At 32.3% G+C, this 25,249-nt stretch overlaps 3 protein-coding genes across 7 annotated transcripts; all 3 read left to right on the top strand.

Moving 5' to 3' along the window:
- Positions 1–1,641: 1,641 nt before the first annotated feature.
- Positions 1,642–3,335, top strand: LOC110604197 (cytochrome P450 77A3). The gene has a single exon (XM_021742332.2). The coding sequence runs from the start codon at positions 1,737–1,739 to the stop codon at positions 3,252–3,254; it is 1,518 nt and encodes a 505-aa protein (XP_021598024.1). The 5' UTR covers positions 1,642–1,736; the 3' UTR covers positions 3,255–3,335.
- Positions 3,336–9,876: 6,541 nt separating this feature from the next.
- On the top strand, positions 9,877–12,885 carry LOC110603120 (N6-mAMP deaminase). 2 transcript variants are annotated; one of them, XM_043951647.1, is made up of 11 exons: positions 9,877–10,007; positions 10,324–10,394; positions 10,733–10,824; positions 10,919–10,978; positions 11,088–11,321; positions 11,409–11,485; positions 11,568–11,637; positions 11,741–11,854; positions 12,186–12,252; positions 12,411–12,515; positions 12,613–12,885. In XM_043951647.1, exons 2-11 carry the CDS (start codon positions 10,388–10,390, stop codon positions 12,735–12,737), a joined length of 951 nt encoding a protein of 316 aa, XP_043807582.1. In that variant the 5' UTR covers positions 9,877–10,007; positions 10,324–10,387; the 3' UTR covers positions 12,738–12,885. The 2 variants fall into 2 exon arrangements, with proteins under 2 accessions (XP_043807582.1, XP_021596498.1); XM_021740806.2 differs by having other exon boundaries at positions 9,879–10,057.
- A 1,604-nt stretch (positions 12,886–14,489) lies between these two features.
- LOC110603149 (phospholipase A I) lies at positions 14,490–23,914 on the top strand. Of its 4 annotated transcripts, XM_021740840.2 has the most exons (18): positions 14,491–15,326; positions 15,597–15,744; positions 15,857–15,935; positions 16,045–16,198; positions 16,288–16,497; positions 16,593–16,838; positions 16,925–17,087; positions 17,178–17,438; positions 17,520–17,641; positions 17,976–18,137; positions 18,928–19,120; positions 19,218–19,354; positions 21,089–21,227; positions 21,463–21,669; positions 21,766–22,240; positions 22,334–22,550; positions 22,634–22,723; positions 23,149–23,914. In XM_021740840.2, the coding sequence occupies exons 1-18, from the start codon at positions 14,775–14,777 to the stop codon at positions 23,593–23,595; spliced, it is 4,002 nt and encodes a 1,333-aa protein (XP_021596532.1). In that variant the 5' UTR covers positions 14,491–14,774; the 3' UTR covers positions 23,596–23,914. The 4 variants fall into 4 exon arrangements, with proteins under 4 accessions (XP_043807944.1, XP_021596532.1, XP_043807945.1 ...); XM_043952009.1 differs by lacking the exon at positions 22,634–22,723 and having other exon boundaries at positions 14,490–15,326; XM_043952010.1 differs by having other exon boundaries at positions 15,183–15,744; positions 16,034–16,198.
- The last annotated feature ends 1,335 nt before the right edge of the window (positions 23,915–25,249 follow it).

The following is a 25,249-nucleotide window of genomic DNA, read 5'->3' as shown; positions in this document are numbered from 1 at the left end:
CATGGCAACAGAGCTTGTACATGGATTTCCTTAAGGATTTTCTCCTAAATTGGGCCTATGAGGCTATGACATTAGAATTTGATATTGTAGAACCCAATATAAACAGAAAAAAATTCTCTGAGTTGTTGTGCACTCTTAGGAAAGTAAACGGCTAGTTTATCTATAAAAATTAATCTATTTGAATTCAAATTTAAATTTAATTTATATTAGTAATGTCGAGACTCATATTAGCCATACTCAAATTCGCTTTGAATTTAATTAAAAAATATTTTAAATTATTTAAACTTGATTATTATTATTCAAATAAAATTTAAAATTATTTAATTTTATATATTTTAATTAATAATTTATATAAAAAATATATTTTATTAATAATTTTTATTTAAAAAATTAATATTTCTAAAAAAATATTTAAATTTAAATTTTAAAAATATATAAAAAAGTATAAGTATTACTAAAAAAATATTTTTTATATTAAATTAATTATTTATATAAATAATTTTGAATAATAAATAACTTATATATAATTCGTTATAGATATTATTTTTTTAAATTTAAATTCATCTCATATCTAATTATAACTGATGACCGCTGGATTTCACTACTCCGGTTTGAAGCCTGATCCATGACGACAGCTTTTTATCCGAAGGCTTTTAAGCCACTCACATGAATCAGGTCCAGCCCACTTGGCCTTAAGACCGGACCCCTTCTTAAACCTCTCAAATTGGACCGGCTCAGTCTTTTCGGCCCTCAGTTCAGACCTCCCTTGAGTTTCAGTTCTAACCTCACCTCTCAGCCCGGCCCGGAGGAGAAAAGGTGGCCAGCCCATTTACTCTGTGGGTTCATCCGCATGCGTAACAGAGAGAATTAAATGCCCGTTACGCATGAAGTAGAAATTTGATATTCTCGTACGTTCGTATCCGTATGGCAGAGACAAATGGCTGAGGTCCAATGGCAGTGAAACCGTTACACGTCACTGACGAAGGAAAAGAATAAAAGAGGGAAGCATTCTCCTCTCATATCAAACTTGCACAACCCTTGTAAAATCCTATTTTTTGGATCTCAGATCATCAATGACTATCAAATTCATTAAATTAAAATTTATTTAAATCATATATTTAAAAATATTCAGCTCATTGCAATTCTTTGCGCTATATATAGATAGATATATTTTATCGATAGAAATTGAAAAAAAAAATCATAAGCTAATACAAAAGGTGTATAATGGAAGATAAGCTCATTATTATTATTATTTGCAAAAGGAAGCTAGGCTCATTACAGTTAAAGGCTTTTGATGAGAGCCATTAATTTAGACAGATTTTTCCTTCAACGTCTGACATGAGTAGGCTAAAAAAAGGCAACTGGAGTTGATAGAGAAAAAGAAAGGTAAAAAGAAAATTGATGGAGTCAAAACAGAGGGTATAGAAGGAACACTGGGAAGGAGAGTTCCCTAAAAAAACACGTAGAGAGAAAAAAAAAATTCTGAGAGAAAATCAGCTAATAGTTAATCTCTGCTGTTGAATGTCATAAGTGAGATTCCAAACTATAATTATAATCTCGTCTGCAACACTACACACAGTAAATAAATATCATCTGATGATATTAATTCTAAGCAGTCGATCGGTACACCAAACTCATTTACTGTCTCTTTTCTTTTTCTTTCTTCCAAGCTTTTACGGTCACACATATTCTTCTTCTATTTAAACCATTCATGTTTTGATTTTCTTCTTGTAGCAATGGACTTAATAGACCTTCTCATTCTTTGTTCTGTACTCGTCTTTCTCCTATTGTGGCGGCGATTCTGGTTCCACACCGGCGGTGGACCAAACAATCTCCCCCCAGGTCCGCCGGGTTGGCCTCTGGTAGGCAATTTGTTCCAAGTCATTCTCCAACGCCGACCATTCATTTTTGTAGTACGTGATTTACGTGCAAAATATGGCCCTATATTCACCATGCAAATGGGTCAACGTACTTTGGTTATAGTCACCAGCTCTGAGCTCATCCATGAAGCTCTTGTCCATAGAGGCCCAACCTTCGCTAGCCGGCCACCTGATTCGCCTATCAGGCTGGTGTTCAGCGTTGGAAAATGTGCAATGAACTCGGCGGAATATGGACCTCTATGGCGCACTCTCCGCCGGAACTTTGTCACTGAGGTGACAAGCCCGACGAGAATCAAGCAGTGCAGCTGGATAAGACAATGGGCATTGGAGAATCACATGAAAAGGTTCAAAAGGGAAGCCTTAGAAAATGGGTCTGTTGAGGTATTGAACAACTGCAGGCTCACAATGTGCAGCATCCTAATATGCATTTGCTTAGGAGCAAGAATCTCTGAAGATAGGATCAAGAACATTGAAAGAATACTAAAAGAGGTTGCGCTAATGACAACACTAAAGCTACCAGATTTCTTGCCGGTTCTTGCTCCTTTGTTTAGCAGACAAATGAGAGAAGCTAAGGAACTGAGGAAGAAACAGATGGAGTGCTTGGTTCCATTGATAAGAAACAGAAGAGCTTTTATAGAGAAAGGCGAAAATCCAAACTCAGAAATGGTGAGTCCAGTTGGTGCCGCCTATATAGACTCGCTTTTTGATCTGAAACCGCCGTCTAGAGGTCCATTAGGAGAGCAAGAATTTGTGACACTGTGCTCTGAGGTAATTAATGCCGGAACTGACACTAGTGCAACAATCATTGAATGGGCGCTTCTTCATTTGGTGCAGAACCAAGAGATTCAAGACAAGTTGTACAGAGAAATTGCTGGGTGTGTTGGCAAAGGACTGGTTAAAGAAGAAGATGTTGAGAAAATGCCTTATCTTGGAGCTATCGTAAAAGAAACTCTCCGGCGACACCCACCAAGCCACTTCTTGTTATCTCACGCCGCAGTTAAGGATACAGAACTTGGAGGCTATACAATTCCGATGGGTGTCAACGTGGAGCTTTACACTGCATGGGTGACTGAAGATCCAGATATTTGGAAAGATCCGGGAGACTTCCGACCTGAGAGGTTTTTGGAAGGTGATGGTGTTGATGTGGATGTTACAGGGACTCGTGGGGTGAAGATGGTGCCATTTGGAGCCGGACGGCGGATATGCCCGGCGTGGAGTCTAGGTATATTACATGTGAATTTGATGATTGCTAGGATGGTGCATGCTTTCAAATGGTTGCCGGATCCGGAATCTCCACCGGACCCAACTGAGACTTTTGCCTTCACCGTTGTAATGAAGAATCCTTTAAAGGCTGTGATCTTGCCTCGATCGTGAATTGAAATTTTCATTTAGTATTTTACCATACCTTGTTGATTCAATTATAAGGTTAATTATATAATTATAATATTACATTTTAGATAAATAAAATTTTAATATTTGTATAATAATTAAATTTTTAAACGCTATTTGAGTTTAAAATAGTAATACAATTAAACGCACTAGTTTTTTATTCAGCGGAGTTATTGTTAATTAATTTTAATTATTATTATGATAAGCACCATTGAATAAAAAACCAGTTTTCATATTTATATTCTACCCATAAAATTTTTATAATAAAATTAATTATTTCACATTTATCTCAATTTTAATCATATATTTTAATTAATTTTAATAAAAAAATTATAATTCACCTATCAAGTACGATTATTCCTTACAAGATTTATTGAGTAAAAAAATTCAAATATTTATATTAATTCGTCATTACTTCTAAAACTTTATATTTTGTATAATAAAACTAAATCTTTACGAATTTATCATAATTATTATAATTAAAATGACTAAATTAAATTTGAAAAATTAATAATAAATTATAATATAGTTTTAAAAATTTTATATTAATAAATATATAATTTTTTAAATTAAATTTTATACTAAAAGTAAATTTTTTACTTTATATTTATTATATATAATATTAAATAAATATTTATTACAAATAAATTTTAATAACATAAAATATCAGATATAAATATTATATATTAAATTATTTCTCTCAAAATTTACGCTAATTATTATAAATTATATATATTTTTTAATATATAAAAGATTATTTTATATTAATAATATTAAATATATATGTTTTACTCTGTAGTCATTTTTTTATAATTTTTATAAAAATTTAAATATATTAATTACGTATTTTATAAATTATTTGAAATATTTAATATTTTTATTTTACTAACAATTATATTTGTAATATATATTAATTTATTAATTGATCCGATAAAAAATTATATTTTATATTAATAATATTAAATAAAATAAAACATCATATATGTTATATTATAATTTTTTTAATTTTAAATTTTTATTAAATAATAATACGAATATAAAAATGAGAATAAAAGGTAAATATGAGATTAAAAATAATTGTTGAAATAAAAATATATATATTAAGGATTTTTTTATTAGTTAATAAAATTTTAGGAATTATATTATAAAATTTTAATAATTTTTCATATTCAATTTATTTCTCTAGTGGTAAAATGAAAAAAATTTTAATTTATTATTTAAACTTTAAAATTTTAGATATAAATATAAATTAATATAAATATTTTATTTTTTATTTAATAAATTTTTTAAAAATAATTTAAATTAAAATTTTTTTATTAAAATTAATTAAAATAAATGAATAAAATTAAAATAAATATAAAAAAATTAATTTTATTATTTAAAAGTTTAAAATTATAATATAAATGTGAAGAGCTCTAAATATTTAGAATTTTTTATACAGTACCCCCGTCGTAATAACGAAAATCTGCTCATAATGGCATTTGCCGCACCAGATAATTGAAAAGGATAAAAGAATAAATGAAGGGTGCAGAGGTTCTGCATTGGTGAAGGGTCCTATCCTTTAGGTAAGAAGATTGCATTTATTGCAAGGATTAAAGAATTCACCTTTTCTTTTCCTCCAACATATAAAATACTTAATTTAAATAACTTTTAAATTTATTTTTAATTTGATTTAAAATAATTAATTTAAATTATTTGATAATTTTTAAAATAGAATTTTTATATTACCAGTAATTTGCGAATATGGGACCAGTCCCACTGCTAGGCCTCACGTGGATAGTTTAAAATCAATAGTTGCGTCAAAGTTTAATTTTAAGGAATGGGACGTGGAGGGGAGACCACATTTGAGGAGCCGTTATTGTCCTATTTAATGAAACTGAAGCTACGTGGCATGAACTTGAGTCTAGAGCCAAGGGCTGAAGGAAGTCTTCTAGTTGGGTAATAATTCTCACAAGCATTTCAACTGATGCTGCTGCCTGAGCATTTCTGCTCTTCCAAATCTACTAGCTACAAACGGGACGAGCTATTGTTAGTTTTGGGAGGAGAGTAAAACAAAAGATGTGATTAAAATTGAATAATTTTGAGATTTTTTATTGATAATACGGCTCCCTTTCTTCAAAAGGGAGGGTCATCGGCCATACGGCGGAGCCTCCCAAACTTCATCTCTAAAAGCCTTAAAATTTTGTTGACAGAAGCAGATAAAACGTAGGAAGAAACAGAAATGCTTTATTCTTACTAAACAACTCAAACATAGCTTGAAGTTTTATTTATTTATTTATTTATTAAAACTAAAATATGGCTTGAATTAAAAACTTATATATTGGGTCCCACTGATCTCATCTAACCTTTTGTTTTAATTAAATATGGTCACACCTGTAAGGTGATAAAAAAAAAAAAAAAAAAAAGAGTTACTTGGACTGGGCCATGCAGTACTATGAGTCATAAATCTGACTGAATTTCGGCTTTAATTTTTTATTTTTAAAAAAAGAAAAAATTTGCTGTTTTTGTAGTAGAAAAAATTTGCTGTAACAAGGGAGACCGAGATTAACGATCAGAATCAAGCGACTGCATCCATCCAAGGGAACATCCGTCCTCCGTCCGCATACATTGAAATTAGCCAACTCTTGTTATTAATGATTTTGCTCTTCCATAGCAACATCTCAACTAACTCACTTATCTTTTCAAACATCTCAACCATAACATTGTTCTCATGTTGTACGATAATGATAGCCCTACTATTTTACTCTCTCTTTCTCTCTATAAGAGGTCATAATTATTGAATATTTAATTCAATAAACTTAATTTAATATTTAAATTTAAATAATTATTTGAATTTTTCTGTTTAAGTTTTTAAGTTAAATTTATATTATTTATAATTTTATTTAAAATTTTCAGTTAATTAGATATATAAATAACAGTATTATCAATAAAAAATAAATCTAAAAATTATTTGAATTAATTTGAATTGAACCGTTATAATAAGTATTAAAATCACTCTTTTTAAAGAAAGAGCTATCATAAAACAAGGTGAAATCGCGTGAGACATTAATAAATCTAATATATAAGAATTCGATCCTGAGCTAGTATTTATATATGATTCAGTACAATAAAATATATTACGATGAGAATGTCACAAATTTAATTAGAAAAGAGTGTGAGAAATAGAATATATTAAGGCGAGAATGTCACAAATGCACTTATATGAAAAACATACAATAAATATTTTTTAATTAATCAAGAGATTAAATTTCTGAGACTAAAGTTTTGTATTTTAAAAAGGTAATTCGGTCATTTTTTCTGGTATTAACAGTATTTTTTATGAAAAGAAATTTAATTTTGACATAATTTTTAGGGATTGAAATATTGATTTTAAAAATAGAATGACAAATCCGTTAATTATATTATAATTCAGAGATAAAAAAATAATTTTTCTTATTTATATTATAATTTAAATAATGTTATAAATTTTATTTTATGATGTGATTGAAATAAAACTTTCCTACCTACAAAAACGAGAATATGAGTTGATTAACAACTATAATAAGAATGAGAATATAAATTGATTAATGTCTATAATAATTGTTTTCATACTCAAATCAGTAAACTAAATAAAGAATTAGTATAATAAGATGGTTTGAACTTAAAAATATTTATGTTACCTTGATCTCTATGATTATTATTGTGTATGCCGAAAAAAAAAATAGTCATCACTAAAAATCTAACTGATATTAATTAGTGGATTCCGCTAGGGGTGAGTATTCGGTCGGTTCAGTTTAAAACCGAACCGAACCAAATAAACCGAAAATTGAAATTTTAGTGTTTATAAAAATCGAACCGAACTAATTTTGGTCAGAAACTAAATCGAACCGAATCGGTTAGATTCAGTTTGATTTGATCGGTTTCAATTTTTAATAATTTTTTTATTTTTTACACTTTATTTTTAGTATTTTAAAATTTAATTAAAATATTTTAATATTAATATGATTTAATTTCTCTATATTATTGAAAAAATATATTATTATTGCTAATCGGTTCGGTTCGATTTTTTTGATTTTTACTGATCAAAATTGAACCGAACCGAAATAACCGAAATTTCTGAAATTAAAAACCGAACCGAAATGTATAAAAAACTAAACTAAATTTTTAAATCGATTCGGTTTGAACCGAATACGGCTCACTCCTAAATTCCGCAATTACAAATGTAATGAAGATGCTAAAATAATTTTATAAGAATACTCAGGCAAATCTTGATATTTCAATATCCTAATATTCCTTTTATAGATGAAACTTTAACGATGTATATCATAATTTATTAGGATTTTACAACGCGATGTTGTCATGACAATTCATGACATTATTAATATATATAATTATTTAATTATTTATAAATATTAGATCCTAATAAATTTTTGTATATATTAAGTATTTGTGTTAATAAAAATAAAAAATAAAGTTAAAAAAATAAAATTCAAGTTATGTTAAATTTTTGTATATATTAAGTATTTGTGTTAATAAAAATAAAAAATAAAATTCAAGTTATGGTAAAAAAATTAAAAAGCACATAATTTCTATAAAAATTTTGAAAAACATGAGATTATAAAACATATTTTTATAAAAAAGTACTACATTTCTAATTAAATTGAATTATTTGCATCTTTTATATATTATTTTACTTTATATTCAAATTTAATAAAATAAACAATAAAATATAAGATAAAATTAATTTATTATAAAATATTAATAAAATAAGTATCAATTTAATTTTTAATGTGCAGGGACCAACTAGTATATACTCAATATTCACTTTCATTTCCGTACTTGTTGGATTAAAATAAGCTAGAAGCAAAATATACTAAATGCAAAAATTATAATCATATTATCAATAATTTATTAAATAAAAATAATTACATATCTGGTCGATTTTTCTCTAAATTTTACTGTTATAATTTTTATGAATAGAAAAAATTAGAGGATGATAATTTTATTATTTCATAAAAATTTAACCTATAATGAATAAAATTTAAAAGAATAACAGAAAATTGATTATTAAGTAAAATTTTTTTTACTGAATTTTCAATAAAATTTAACCTATAATGATAATTTTTCCATAGCTATTTGGTTGATGGTTTACATTGGGAGTTGATGTTCATTGTTCAATTCTTTTGTTTTTTTGTTTCCTACGTAAGTTTACTTGAAAAAAAAAAAAAAAAAACAGTCTGCTGTGGACACAATTTTGAAATTATTGTCTTTTTGTTTTGTTTTGTTTTTTTTTTTTAATTTTATTAAAATTTAGACTCAAAAAATTATTTATCTTACGTACAATACAAAGTTGTAATAGAATTTCATTAAAGTTTTGAAGATTTTTTTCTTTAAGAATTTAATTGAATTAGATAAATTAGGTTTTCAATAAATTAAATAGACCTAAAATAGGATTGTTGAATTTGAAAATTGGGTAGAAACTAAAACTTGGGCTTTTGGGTCTCACAAGCCCATAACAGCTCTATCCTTTCACTCTTCTACACAAGGTAGAAATTAATAAATATATTTTAATCACTAATTTCATTTAAAAAAATTTAATATTCCTAAAAACAATAAATTCTAATTTTTAATGAAAAAATATATAAAAGATTATAAAATATAACGAGCGATCCAATTAAGTTTCCTTATGTGGTCCCTTTGTGCCTCGATACTCTCGCCTTTTCCTTTTTCTTAAACCTAATTTATTCTTTTGCCTTTCTCATGTAAGACGATAAAAGATGTTGTTGTCCTTATTAAGAATTCTAGAGATATTCCGATCGTCACTTATATTTTTTGTATGGTGAATATTTCGTATGGAATTTTTTTATAATTTTTTACATTTTAATGATTGCTTCTCAGTTAATAGATAAAAATTAGGAGGATACCTTTCATTAATATGAAGAGTCATATGTCTGTTTTTTTAGTTTAGTTATTATGGGTTTTCGGAATTATAATGACGACAGTCAGTCTTGTAACCTTATTTGAAATTTATCTTATAGAAACTCTATTTCATAACTTTGTTCGGGAGATCTAATTATTTATGATCGAGAGATGAGAAAGGAGGGGTATCGTTGTCAAATTATCTTATACAGGTGGTTTGATTTTGAATGATTGTAAATCTTTATTAAATTTTAGAACTGATATTTCTATTAGATTGATTCGTCGTAATATTATTTTAATTTTGACTAGAGAACCTATTATATATAATCGTCTTTCTATTTAGTATTATATCTATTTTTATTTGATGGAATTTTATTAATATAATCGATAACTTTAATTTAAAAAAAAAATTATAAAATATGAACAAGATATGCAATATATAAAATATAAATTTGAATTAAACTCGTTTTAAATATTAATATTTAAATCTAAATATGTTACAAATTCTATTATATATTATTTACATTAAAGGCTTGATTTTAAAAAGACTCCTATAATTAAGAATAAAAGATAAGGATCCTTACTGTAATTGTCACAACACATGGTCTAACTAACAATTATAGCAAACTATAGGGATTGAAAGGTAATTTTTCTACACAAGAGTGTTATAAAATAATTTATCCTCTAATATCTCGCCTAAAATGTGAACTAGAAAGACTAAGGGAGGAGACTTTGACCCTTTTCTGAGAGGAAGCGAGCTGCACTAAGATGAACGCTGCGGAGCATAGTCCTCGGAGAAACACAGTAGCTGATATGGAAGAGTTGGTGTCCATGCCAAAGGTTGAATTACATGCCCACCTCAATGGTTCTGTCAGAGACTCTACGCTTCTGTATGCTCATTTTTTTCAATATTTCTTTTAATTTTCCTCTCATTTTTTGGAGTAAATTAATTTGTCAATGTGGGTAATCAGTGAAAATCTTCTGCCTTGTGTTAGGGATCCAAAGCATATATTTTTCTTTTTCTGTAGTTTATTGTTCAATTTCATTTATAAGAGGGGAAGGAAATTGTTGGGAAGTTTCAAATCTTAAGATGCTACTCTTCATTTCGTTGCTTTTAGTTATTCGAGTTTGATTTTCGATTCCTTTTTATTTACAGGGAGCTTGCTCGAGTCTTGGGTGACGAAGGTATAATAGTTTTCTCAGATGTGGAACATGTTATCATGAAAGGTATGCGCTTTTTTTTTCTTAACTTTTCTTTTTCTGGTTATTTCTCTGTTTGATTGCTGAGAAAGCGTAGGAAAGTAGAATTATCCAAGTTGAATCTTCAATTTGGGTAATTTACGCCTAAATAAGCAAAAGCTGTGTTTAATTGTGCCAATTCTGATTGTGCTGCCTATACTATGTTGAAATTTTATTGTTCATAGACTAAGAAAGAAAAAAAAAAGGTGCTGTTCTCCTTGTAATTCATTTTATCTATTCCTCTTGATTTGTGATTTTCTATCCCTGTCTTTCTCTCTTGGTTATGTGTGATACTGGTAATTCCCTATTCATTCACTTGCATACAGATGACCGTTCTTTGCATGAAGTGTTCAAGTTGTTTGACCTGATTCACATTCTTACCACTGATCACAAAACTGTTACAAGGATCACAAAAGAAGTATGATAATTTGCAGTTCAGCGATTCTTTTTTTCCCCTTCCCTTTAAACGTTCAAGGTTTCTGTTTCTGATCCTTCAACTCTTCAAAAAACAGGTGGTTGAAGATTTCGCATATGAGAATGTTGTATATTTGGAGTTAAGAACAACTCCAAAGGTAGTTGAATGAGCTTATTGAATGCTTTGTATTTGTTTTTGGGCATGTCAAATCAGCAATTAGTTTATATTGATAAAAGAATGTGTGGGTTTCATTTCATATTTTCCAGAAAAACGATTCTAAAGGAATGAGCAAACGCTCTTACATGGAGGCAGTGATGGAAGGTTTAAGGGCTGTTACTGTAGTTGATGTGGATTTTGCTCTTCAAACTTCAGATACTAGAACTTCCATGAAAGGGCTTCCTATTAATGATACTTGTCATGGAGCTAGAAGGAAAAAGATATATGTTAGACTTCTTCTCAGCATTGATCGTCGCGAGACTACTGAAGCTGCAATGGAAACTGTATGTAGAAAACTGTATGGATGTTTTTTAGCACATAAGTTATTAACTGCACCGGACTTCTAATTTCGCTGATCTCACCTTCTATAGGTTAAGCTTGCCTTGGAAATGAGAGATTTAGGTGTAGTTGGCATTGACCTTTCTGGAAATCCTATTGTGGGCGAATGGTACTTCCTTATCTTGTTGCTAACAAGTCATTATTGGTAGATGATGTTGGGTTTTTACTAAAATGGTCATTTTATCTAACAGGAATACATTCTTGCCAGCATTAAAATTTGCCCAGGAACAAGGCCTCTGTATAACACTTCACTGTGGAGAGGTGCATTGATGTGTCAGAGTTCTTTCTCTGTTTTCTAAGACTGTATGTGCTGTTACAATGAAATTACACTCACTGGTTTATTTTCATAACCTAGTGCATGTAGGTACCTAATCATCAGGAGATCCAAATGATGCTTGACTTTCTTCCCAAGAGAATTGGCCATGCATGCTGTTTTAGAGAGGAAGATTGGAAAAAGTTGAAATCATCTAAAATACCGGTTGGTTATCTACAATCATTTGCTTTCTTGAGAATAACCTTCACTAGCATATAACAATAAATTTTAAAGCTTCTCATAATTTCCATAGGCTAGATGGTATTAAATCACTAATATATTATTTTGCTTTTTATTAAAAATTCCCAAGGATCTCTTTTCAATTACTCAGCTGGATTTTGATTTACCGACAACAAAAGAACTATTTAGATTCATGTCTCTAGATTGTGCTGTATTAAGTTTTCATATTTCAGCACTCTATTTTTCCTTTTTTAATTGTGAAGTCTGCTTTGTGTTACTGTGCAGTTTTCATTTTTGCTTATGCAAATTTTGACAGGTGGAGATTTGTCTGACATCTAACATCAGGACAAATACAATTTCTTCACTAGATATTCATCATTTCGGTCAGTCTTCTGTGTCTGTTGGATCACTTATACTTGCCTGATTTACTTGAGAACCACAGTACTCTCATGAAGAAGCTGTAAAAACTTATATTTCTCATGATTGGACCACTGGTATCTTTTTGTTATAGATACTTATTCTTTGTTTATTTGCATTGCAGCCGATTTGTATAATGCAAAACATCCTGTAATATTGTGCACTGATGATTCTGGGGTTTTCTCCACATCTCTTTCGAAGGAATATAGTCTTGCTTCATCTGCTTTTGGTAGGAATACTGTTGATTGTAGATATAATAGAAGCAATTATATATATATAAACTCGAGTTGCTGATCCATCTTTTTCATATCATTTACGGTACACAGGTATCGGGAGAAAGGAATTGTTTCAGCTAGCTAGAAATGGGATTGATTACATATTTGCTGATGATGAAGTGAAGGGAGACTTAACAGAGATTTTTAATTCAGCTGCTAAGGAGCTAGACCTATGATTAAGTTCTTGTGGAGCTCGTACCTCTTAATTAGTACTGATCATAGCCAATTTATGAAATTGTTAGCCTGCTCTTTGCTGTAACATTCTTTATTTTTAGCTTGAAACCAATTGATAACATATATATATTGAGTTTGCAGATTGCTTAGTAGATGATTTTGTGACTCAAGTCATTAAAAAGAAAATTGTGTACTGGTGTTTGCAGCCGACCATAAGGCTGTCCTAGTCATTGAAAAGAGAGGAAAAAAGAGACGTTTGAGCCACCGGAAGTAGGAGGAAAACTCCTTAACACCACAAAATAAAAAAGCCAACCAAACAAGCACGAAAGCTAAGTCTTTATCTGGACCGAGAAGAAAGATGTTGAGAGAGTTTATCAATAATTTTCGTGCCTTTAAGATCTCGCACCCACAACAAGGGAAAATCAGTACGGCAATACTAGAGACCTCAACATTAAAAAAACAAAGAGACTCTTCCATGATCGGAAAAGATAAAAAAGTATTATGAAGCTCAACGATGAAGGGATAGGATCATCTCAAAGAGTCTTCTAATATTGAGAATGACACTCTCTTAAACATATAACAATAACAAAAAAAAACCCTTGAAAATCCACTGCATGCAACACAAATTTCAACAGAAATAAGAAAATAACCAAACTGAAGTCAAATCTAAAAAGAATCCCATATTAAAGCACTGATTTAGTAGAAATAAAAGAAAATATTTTATTTATCCATAAACCTCGCCATAGAGGTGAAGCGGGACAAAATCACTTCTAGACAGGAAAAAGAGAAAGGAAAGAATGGTCATCCCCTGTCTAGTAGAACAGAAGACGCCGTATACTGATTGCAAGAGAAATTGGGCGGTATTGCAGAAAAAAAAAAAAAAAAAGGTTTTCTTCAGAGACAAAACGAGAGAGAGAGCCAGGACAAACCCTTTGCGCAAATTAGAAGCTACACACTCACTAATCCCAGTTTTTTTCAATAATTATATTATTCTTCTCTTTATGTAAGGTAAAAAATTGTTTTGTTGTTCTTGTCAAGTGGAAAGGAAACTTTATAAAATCATTTGCAATAATGAAAAGCTTCTTGAATTTAGAAATGTAATTGGTAAATGCCGCCCGCTTAAAAACATTGCACTTAATTTCGAGGTCTCAAGTTTGATTCCATTTTCGTGTTTTAAATGGCTTTTAAATACTAAAATTATTTTAAAAAAAATACAATTGTTAAATAGCTTAACAGTTAAATACTTAGACTTTATTTGTTTTTTAAAAAATATTTTTATATTTTTTAGTGTTTGAAATATTTAGAAAAATTAATTAATAAAAAATATTTTTTTAATTAAAAATAATAAATCATTTAATATATATATATATATATTTAAATCATAAAGTAATTTTTTTATGTTTTGAAGATCTAAATTCATTAATTTTATTTTTTAAATTAAAATTAAATAATATTAAATAATTATTATATTAAAAAATATTATCATGTAAAATATTTTGTGAGAAATATTTATCAAATGCGAGCTATTTTCCTCGATAGCCTTAATAATCAAATACTTGTAGCCTTACGAAAACAATTGCAAATATATTAAAATATATTTTACTTATAAAATAATTAGAGTTCTTCAGTAAAAATTGACTTCAATGTTGTTGGCCAAGCAGCACTATCCGACGTCGTTTTTAGCTATGTGCAAAACGACCCCGTACCAACAACTTGCCAGCGACAACGAAAAATTACCGAAATCGAGAAGACTTCAGCAGATTACCAACACCTGCAGAGCAGTCTCAGTTGATCATTTCTCTTCTCTTCTCTTCTCTTCGCGTCTCTCTGTCTATGAACTCCCGCCATTAATCCAACCTTCGGATTCTCACCCCTAACCATGAATCAGTTCTCTTCCTAACCTCCAAATTTAAAAGTCACAGAACTTCTCTCTCAAAATACACCGGCATTATCCAATGATCACCGTTACTCTCGCGCCGTGATCAATCCGTGACCTGTCGATCAGATCAAATCTCGGGAATTCTCTTCATTCTCGTGCAATGTCTTGGGGATTAGGCTGGAAACGACCGTCGGAGATCTTCCGTTTAACGCTCAACTATGGGGCGGAGGAATCCGAGGAAGATCTTAACCGTTTGTCAACATCTACATCATCGGGCTCAGTATCTTCATCTTCTCCGTCGTCACCTTTGTCTCCGCCTCGAGATCAAGAGCTTGGATTTCGGATTGATTTGGATTGGACGGCTGCCGATGACGAGGACCAGGTGGCTTTGAGGTTGCAGTCGCAGTTGATGGTGGCGTTGCCTTTGCCACAAGATTGTGTGACAGTGGATTTGAATAGTAAGACGGAGGAGGGTGAGGAAGGGAATGTGGGGGTGGAGATGAAGGTTGTCAAGCGGAGGGAGCCATTGCGAGGGATGACGATGAGTAAGGCTGGGTCTGGACAGCAGAGCGATGGGGTTGGGGTTTTGACAAGGTTACTGAGGTCCAACTTGGCTACTGATGGTGGTGGAGTTGGGGATGGTTCCGGGTTGGGTTATGGCGACCATTGGCAGAACGTCACCTTGCTAAGCCTCTGTGGGTGTGGTCTATCGGTAAGGATTTTTATTTTATTTTTCTACATTTCCTTCCAGTTTGTTTAATGTGGGTGGTGAGTTGGCCTGCAATATATAGATTTTCTGCAATTTTATGTGTTAGTTCATGATTATTGATCGTGGCCACTGTAATCGGGAATGCGAAAAATTGACAACTTTACTCAGATGAGCCCAATGTTAATGGTTACTCTCATACTTGGGATGTAAAAGCTGATATTTATTGAGAGACATAATTGTGTGGTGCTTGGATTGTGCTGATTTTATTATCAGGTATTACCAGCGGAGTTAATTGGATTGCCACTCCTTGAGAAGCTTTATCTTGATAACAATAGGCTTTCAGTTTTGCCACCAGAGCTTGGTGAACTGAAAAATTTGAAAGTTCTCAGCGTTGACTACAACACACTGGTTTCAGTTCCTGGTGAGAATCGGGTTTGATTAAATATACTAATCGAAGGTTGCTTCATGAATAGGCTGTATATGAAATTTTGCAATTCATTGAGTCCTGCCATCTTGACTGAAATTGTTAACAGTTGAACTGAGGCAGTGTGTAGGACTGGTGGAATTGTCTCTGGAACACAACAAGCTTGTTCGACCTCTTCTCGATTTCAGGTCATTTTATCAAAAAATTAACATCCTTGGTTACTGTTTTCTGTTTCGGTAAAGCTGTAAACGCTAGAATGTTCTTTGGGTCTGTTGTTTATCTCCAGTTGAATGGCAGGGCTATGGCTGAGCTACAAATTCTTAGGCTATTTGGTAATCCTCTGGAATTCCTTCCTGAAATTCTTCCCCTGCGCAAACTTCGCCACTTTTCTCTGGCTAACGTAAGGATTGTAGCTGATGAGAATTTAAGATCAGTGAATGTACAGATAGAGGTAGTAATCATACAGCAGTTATAGGTAGCAGTTTCATAAGCTGGAAGATTCGGTTGCTTGATTTAATTTTTGTTATCTGGCCACTTTAGATGGAGAACAGTTCTTATTTTGGTGCATCAAGACACAAGCTGAGTGCCTTCTTCTCTCTTTTATTTCGTTTTTCTTCTTGTCATCACCCTTTGCTGGCATCAGCTCTGGCAAAGATAATGCAAGATCAAGGAAACCGTGCTGTTGTCGGTAAAGATGAGAATGCAGTGCGGCAACTTATTAGCATGATAAGTAGTGATAACCAACATGTGGTATGTTGGCAATCCTTGACTCTATGCAATTTTCAATTGAATTTTGCTTGTTTATCAATTGTTCCAGGCACTTTTTGTATCTTGTTTTCTGGCAGGTCGAACAAGCATGCTCTGCCCTGTCAACTCTTGCCGGAGATGTTTCTGTTGCAATACAGTTGATGAAATGCGACATAATGCAACCTATTGAAACAGTGCTGAAATCGGTTGCACATGAGGAAGTAATTTCTGTGTTACAAGTTGTGGCCACCTTGGGCTTTACTTCTGATACTGTAGCTCAGAAAATTTTGACCAAGGATTTGTTGAAATCATTAAAACTATTATGTGCACATAAAAACCCAGAGGTAAGTTCCTTTCCTTGTTATTATCTATGAATTTTCATTACCACTTTTAGTGTTCTGCAGTGTTTTAATATTGGTTTCATCACTAGGTGCAAAGATTAGCTTTATTGGCAGTTGGAAATTTGGCCTTCTGCTTGGAGAATCGCCGAATATTGGTTACCTCTGAAAGTCTACGGGACCTTCTGATGAGGTTGACGGTTACATCTGAACCACGTGTGAATAAAGCAGCTGCTCGTGCTTTGGCAATTCTTGGTTTGTTTCTTGGATTGTACTTTTTCCTTGTACTTATTATTGTTCATCCTATTAATATACAATGGCTTGTTCATTTTCTGCTGCTTCTAGGAGAGAATGAAAATATGCGGCGTGCCATTAGAGGAAGACAAGTTGCAAAGCAAGGTCTGCGCATACTCTCAATGGATGGAGGTGGTATGAAAGGCCTAGCAACAGTGCAGATCCTTAAAGCAATTGAAAAGGGAACTGGAAAACGTATACATGAATTGTTTGACCTTATATGTGGCACATCAACGGGCGGGATGCTAGCTGTTGCTCTTGGTATCAAGCTGATGACATTGGATCACTGCGAAGAAATATATAAAAATCTTGGTGCATGTTATTTTTCAAAATATACTATTTCCCAATTTCTTGTTTATTTGCACAATTTATTTATCCTCTTTTACAAATTAGGAAAACTTGTCTTTGCTGAACCTACACCCAAGGATAATGAAGCTGCAAGTTGGAGAGAGAAGTTGGATCAGCTTTATAAAAGTTCATCGCAAAGTTTTAGAGTTGTGGTACACGGATCTAAAGTATGGTTTTCGTTTTCGAATGTTTGCTTCTCTTTTTAATTTATTGTTGTCCAAGGTTATTCCATAAATAAAACACACACACATGACTGCATTTTCCTTAAGTGCACATTAAATTAATCATATACAGAACTTATCATCCAAAAGACTAGGGAATGCTGCTAATCTTCATTCATTATTCTTTTTTGTAATTAGCCGTATTTAGTTAAATATACAAGTCATTACTTTGTAGATATACCGATTTAGCTATTACATGTGATAATACCTAATGTTCTCTACTAATTGCCCTCTTTCCTAGTATGCCAAAGACAGAACACCATAACACATTGTCTTGCAGCACAGTGCAGATCAGTTTGAGAGGTTGTTAAAGGAAATGTGTGCGGATGAGGATGGAGACCTATTAATAGAGTCTGCAGTAAAAAACATACCTAAAGTTTTTGTTGTATCAACTTTGGTTAATGTGATGCCGGCTCAACCATTCATTTTCCGCAACTATCAGGTTTGAAATCAGAAATCTTCTGTTGTTTGAAATGATCACTAATTCACTTTAGTCTCTCTTCTTATTCCTATTCCTTTTCTTTTCTTTTCAGAAATTATTTTGTTTATAGAAAATTTTCCAAGGGAAGCATTTTTCGGCAGTAGAGTACATTAAAAATTATTTTCTTATTTCATTATCAACAATATTTATAGTTGAATAAATATTCTTTTCTATTTACATTTTTCTCAGCATTTAGAATTGTCTTGGCTCAAGTAAGTAACTACGTGTAACTCCTTTCCCTTGTTCACTCAACTATCTAACAATTGCTCCGCTTCATTCCCTTATTTCTAAACGTCCTATATGTAACAGTTGTATATTTAGCTATGATATTCTAAATACAACTTCCTTCATGCTTTTTATAATCGACTTGAATTTAGTGTCAACTCCTAACCAATCAGGTTTCTTAACAAATCATGTTTGATTTATTGAATAAAAAGTAGGGACATTTCTCCTGTTTTCACGAGTTTGTGAAAGTTCAGGAAATGGTTGTGCAAAAGCATGAATTCATTTTCCTTCAAAATAGTGTAGTTTTCCTTTTAACCATTGATTAATTTTTCTGGGCACTCCAAACAATAAAAAAAGTAAAATATATGATTTCAGGAAAGCATTTTCTACGAAATGAAGGACACCATAGGGTTAACTTTGTTTATTCTGCTGCTTAGATGCATTAGTTGTTCCATTGTGCTAATTGTTATCAGAGGTGGTTCTGAAATTTTTCTTTAACCTTTATTTTTGTGGTCTCAATGTACAGTATCCAGCTGGAACGCCTGAAGTGCCTTTTGCAATTTCAGAAAGTTCAGGTGTGACAGTGTTAGGATCACCAACAACTGGAGCTCAAGTTGGCTATAAACGCAGTGCTTTTATTGGGAGCTGCAAACATCATGTTTGGCAAGCTATAAGAGCATCATCTGCCGCCCCATATTATCTTGATGATTTTTCAGATGGTATTCTCTTAACCTGCTTCGCGTTTTTGATCCCACCTTCCCCAGGCCCCATGAGTTCAAACAGAATAATGAGCTGAAAATTCATTTCACTTTACAGATATATACCGCTGGCAAGATGGTGCTATAGTGGCAAATAATCCTACCATCTTTGCCATAAGGGAAGCACAACTTCTGTGGCCTGATACAAAAATTGACTGCTTGGTTTCAATTGGCTGTGGTTCTGTTCCAACAAAGGTGATTCTCTCTCCCCCTTATCATTCTTCAGTGTGAGTTTTATTCTGATTGGTAGATTGGTTTTAATCAATTTGGGCTCATAAGGAACTTAGGATGGTTACTTTTCCTTTCTTTGTACTTCAGTAGAACCTGAGATCCAAAATTTTGCGGTACTTCTACTCCTGAACGTGTAATCAAATGTCAAAAGGAGCTCCGTAGATTGTTTGCTTGTTAACATATCAATTTAATATCAATATCATCCTTTAAGAACTATTCTGCCTCCCCTCCCCCCTTTTCCTTCCTTTTTGTGCTTGTGGTGTCTTCCCAGGAAACATTGTAGAGATAAAAGTCAAAAAGATGTTTCAAGTATTTCATAGGATTAGGATGCTAGATATTTGTGATTTTTCTTTAAGTAGGACAATAAGGACCAATGGCCTAAGGCCCAATTGGACCTGCTTTGATGTTTGCTTTTTCTTTGTGATTTTTCTTTAAAATAAAATCAATAATGCCTAATTATCAGTCCAAGCATAAGCATGAGAGTTGCATTCCCTGCCGCAATTTGACGGCCTGCTTTGATGGTGGACTAAGTTTTGATAACTATCAGAGGTTGGTCTTTCCATATAGGAGAGGATGTTGAAGGGTTACAACTCCAAGAGATGATGAATTGGATGGATAAAATGTGAATGAAGGAAATGATACTCCAAAATTCAGGCATTTCAAATTTAATTCAGAATAGCCTATCATGCTTAGATAGGAACTGACATGGAGAAATGGGGAGGAGGAGGGAAGATGTTAAAGAAAACATCTGTTTCATCACATGATGGAAATTGGGTGAAATTGGGTAAAGTTTTAAATACATAAGGTTTATTTGACTCTGATAAAAAATTGGAGGGCTCAGTTGACTGCAAATTAAGTTCAGGGAACTATTTGAGTATTAGGTTAAGGTTTTAGGGTCAATTTGGGCTTAGGCCAAGGACTAATGTCACAATGCTACTCTCTTTGAGAATTCTGAACAGTTTCACATGATCCTGATCATGGGTAAGCAATCTGGTTTAATGTTCCAATATGCAGAAAACCATGTGGGATTGAAGAAACAATATTTATCACAACCATTAGATGATTGTGAAATTTTCGTGCCCTTGAGTTTGGTACTTGGATGGTCTTTTATTGAATTGAAGTAGTTAACATGATATTGGTAATTGAAACTAATTATTATGCTCATAAGATTTAGAAATTTTAGTGTCAGTTTTTATTTCATTACAGTGTGAGTATATTTTGGCCTGCAGATTACATGTGCAATCCTAGAAAGTGCATTGCATTTTGGATAATTAATATGATGTTCCCAATAAGTGATGCGAAGATGTCTACCCCATACCATATCAATTAGTGCACCTCAAGAGAAGGGACTTTAGATACAACCTGTTCTGTTCATGTACTGAAGTGATGTGCGCTGTATGTAATCTTTGTGAGGGCTTCTGTGTGATAAATGATTGAGAATTTAACAAGAATATTATAAAGTGTAGAAATGCTTATTTTATTTGCATAATGTTTGGATAAATATCAAGAAAATTGCATAGGAAACTTTATTTGCATAATGTCAGTGATACCTTTGTCAATGTTCAAAGTTGCAACTATTTGTGGATATTATTGATAAAAATTCTGTCACCCTCTATGAAAATTGGGATTCTAATTAGCATTTTCTTTTTCCTTGGATCTCTTCAAATTGCTGGCTCATCATCAAATTTTCTGTTGTAGTTGAGGAAAGGTGGTTGGCGTTATCTGGACACTGGGCAAGTGTTGATTGAGAGTGCATGTTCAGTGGATCGAGTGGAGGAAGCTTTGAGCACGCTGCTACCCATGCTTCCTGAAATACAATATTTTCGTTTTAATCCAGGTACAAACTGTAAATATTTGGAACTATCTATCGTTTGTAATGATGAAACAGATGCTTCACCATCGAAGAATGTTCCCATTATCTTCGGCATATGTTAGATGCTTTTATTTTCTATTCATCTTTAGCATAAATAGGTGCATTTATTTTCTATTTTACAAATTATCATTAAAGAGTAGCTTTTTTAACTGAGAACTTCAAGTTCTTAAGCAGAGTTCTACATGGTTTGTCACTGCAGTTGATGAACGTTGTGATATGGAGCTGGATGAGACTGATCCAGCAGTCTGGCTGAAGTTGGAAGCTGCAGTTGAGGAATATATCCATTCTAATTCAGAAGCCTTAAAGAATGTTTGTGAGAGACTACTAATGTCCAATAAGCATGATGATAAGTTATTAGAGAATTTGAAAAATCAGCAATTCCCAAAGGCAAAGGTGTTATATACAGGTATTATATCTCATGCTATCTTAAGTTAAGGGAATCCATAATTTTAAATCCTCCTTTTGCTGAACCTGAAAATCTTTTGGCTTGCTGCTATTTTAGATGAGAATGGTGCGTCTTTGGGTTGGAGGCGTAATGTGCTACTTGTTGAAGCTTTGCATAGTCCAGATTCAGGAAGAGTTATGCACCATGCTCGGGCACTTGAATCTTTTTGCAGCCGTAACGGAATTAGATTGTCTCTTATGCTTGGGACATCTGGAGTCACAAAGCCAGCGCCAGCAACAGCATTCCCATCACCATTTACTTCACCTCTGATTACTGGAAGCTTCCCTTCTAGTCCACTTATATACAGTCCTGATTTTGGGCCCCAAAAGGTTGGCCGAATCGACATGGTTCCGCCTTTGAGCTTGGATGGATTTCAATCTGGAAAGAATGCTACATCACCCCCCATGTCTCCTTCAGGGCGTAGACAGTTATCTTTACCTGTTCGGTCATTGCATGAAAAGTTGCAGAATACTCCTCAAGTAGGAATTATACATCTGGCCCTTCAAAATGACTTGTTTGGTTCAATACTAAGGTGAACATGCCTCTCCTTGATTTGATTCTTTAGTCTTTTGCATGAGTTTAGATTCAGCCATCGTCTTAACCTGCTCAACATGTATCTCTCTAGTTGGCAGAATGATGTATTTGTTGTTGCCGAACCTGGAGATCTTGCAGATAAGTTTCTCCAAAGTGTCAAATTGAGCTTGTTAACTATGGTGCGTGGCCGCCGCAGGAAGGTCACATCACTTCTTGCTAATATTTCAACAGTTTCTGATCTGGTTCGGTATAGACCATACTTCCAAGTCGGAAATGTTGTCCATCGTTATATAGGACGACAGACACAGGTCTGTGTCCCTTCTTTCTGGCTTCCCTTTTGTGTGGTTCATTACTATGATCCCCAATACAATGTGTATGGATATTTTTGAAGGTTATGGAGGATGACCAGGAAATTGGGGCATATATGTTTCGTAGAACAGTTCCTTCAATGCACTTAACACCTGATGATGTTCGCTGGATGGTATTTTATTTTCATTTTAATTTTGTTAAGTGGTTTTTCTAGATTTTTTGAAGCTTTAGATGAGGAATTATTGATATTTGATGATTCATTTATACCGGAGAATAACTTATTTTCAGCTAATTTCTGATAGGAATGTTATCAAGGAATTATTAGGTAGTTTGTACTCCCTTTCTCACAAAATCCATGGGATCACTTCCTAAAAATTTAGGAAACAGCTACTTTTTCTCTCTAAAATAGTGCTTTTTCTCTCTAAAATAGTGCTTGCAGTGTATTATAGAATTTTCCGAATGTTACCCAGTAATGCTCGCTGAGTTCTGGAAGGGGATGATCTAGTTCCAGATCTAGCTTGAATCCTTGAACCAGTGTCCTTATGACTTGAGCTTTTTGTTTTCCTGAATTATGGGGCTTATTCTTGCATGACCCAGGTTGGAGCTTGGAGGGACAGGATCATAATATGCACAGGGACATATGGACCTACTCCAACTTTAATTAAGGCCTTTCTGGATTCTGGTGCAAAAGCTGTTATATGCCCTTCTGCCGAACCCCTAGAAATTCCGGTGACATCTGCCCATGGGTCAGGAGATTTCCATTTTCTGGAGAATGGGAGGTTTGAGATTGGAGAGGAAGAGGCAGAGGATGAAGAGGCAGAGCCAGTCAGTCCAACAAGTGATTGGGAAGATAGCGATCCTGAGAAGACTGGGGAGCGTTCAATGGGTTTTTGGGATGATGATGAAGAGGAATTATCAGAGTTTGTTAGTAAGTTGTATGATAAATTGTTTCGAGAAGGGGCAAGGATAGATGTGGCTCTACAAAGTGCTCTTGCTTCACATAGGAGGATGAGGTATTCTTTCCATCTTCCCAGTATACAATAACTAGTTTGAACAATACATACAAGAAAATGAAAATTAAAGACATGTTATAGAGGGGAACCAAAAAGGGGAAAAAAAAAGGGGGGGGATGAATGAGAATATATGAGTTCATGAATAATTAGAGTGAGTGCGGGAGAGAATGTTTCCAATTTTGAGGCTGAAGTAATACATCTATGTTCTTTGTTGTTCATTACAGAACACAAGTAAATAGCATATACCATGTAACAGATCCTGCTGTCTATTTTCATTGAACTGTTCGAACAAAATGAAACTTGTACTCTCATTGAGTATATCAGCCTTAAATCTCTAATACTTCTTCTTATGTCATTTAGTATTGAAGATATGCATGGTTAGCAAGACATTACTGGGTAAGCAGATGTAATTAGAACCCATAAACTAAAATCAGTAAACAAGCTTATTTTCCACGTAAGAGTTATTAATGGAGCCTCGGTGATAATAACTTGTATCATCTCAAATCAATTGATATGCTATTATAATGCCAAAACGTTTCTTAGCAAGTCGATTCATACGTGCAACTTTTACAAATCCATCGTGGCCACTAGCCCCCATACAAGCAAATTAATTTTATTCAATGTTTTCTTTTTTGTAAATAAACCCTAAAAGGAAACTATCTAAAACTAGAAGCCTTCCTTAGTAATAAAATTAAAATAATATATTAAAAAATATTAAATTTTAAGGACTTAAATGTGCATTTTGCCCATGTTGAAAAATATAGTAATTTATTAAATCACTCCTGAAGTGTGATCAAATTTACAAATTAATTTCTGTTGTTTCAAAATATCACATCTTGAGTTTGAATAGTGGCATGAACCTTGGATAGATATCCCCTATGCTTTATGGGCTGGTTTGAGATTTCATATTGGTTGTAGATAAATTTATATACCATATGGTTTTAGTTTAAATTTATTGATTATAATTTTTGTGTGTAAGATTTATCTTTGAAAGAAAAAAAATTATACTGAATGATTATTACATGGGTATTTTCCTGGTGATGAAAGTGGGAGGGACACTGGTTGTAGTACATGGATTGGGTTTACACTGTTTGGGTTGAAACTTGAAACCCCTTAATGTTTGCTTTCATGATCTGTTGTATAATCATATTTTGTTAACAAAAAGGGAAAAAGAAAATGAGAGAGAAGTCTTATTACAAAATCAAAGAAATGATTTCTGCCGCTACCTTGAATAGTAATAGTCTCAAACAGAATAAAAAATAGGTCAAACCCCAAAAAGTAAAGAGAAATCGCCAGCAACCATGACTTGATACCTTGAAGCTTGAAATAGGGCCGGCTAAGGTTTCAAGCTGGAATCATAATCAAAATAAGATTTTAGCTATAAATAAATCAAATTATCTGTAAATTATTTGAATTTTTATTTGATAAAAGTTTAATTTTAGCTCATTTAATTTTTAAATGTACTACGATCGAGTCTAATTTTTAAATTTATTTTTTGATCTAAATTTGTATATATTTAGCTTATTATGATTAAAGGATTTATTTATTTTTATTTAGTTTTAAACTTGTAATCTTTAAATTAAAACTCATTAAAGATGTAATAAATCAAACTGTTAATGTATAACTTAAATTTTAATTTGATAAAAGTTAACTAAAATTAATTTTATTAATATTTGATTCTCAAA

Source organism: Manihot esculenta, chromosome 16 (assembly GCF_001659605.2).
Source record: "Manihot esculenta cultivar AM560-2 chromosome 16, M.esculenta_v8, whole genome shotgun sequence".
Taxonomy (NCBI): domain Eukaryota; kingdom Viridiplantae; phylum Streptophyta; class Magnoliopsida; order Malpighiales; family Euphorbiaceae; genus Manihot; species Manihot esculenta.
This window is presented reverse-complemented; position numbering and strand designations above follow the sequence as displayed.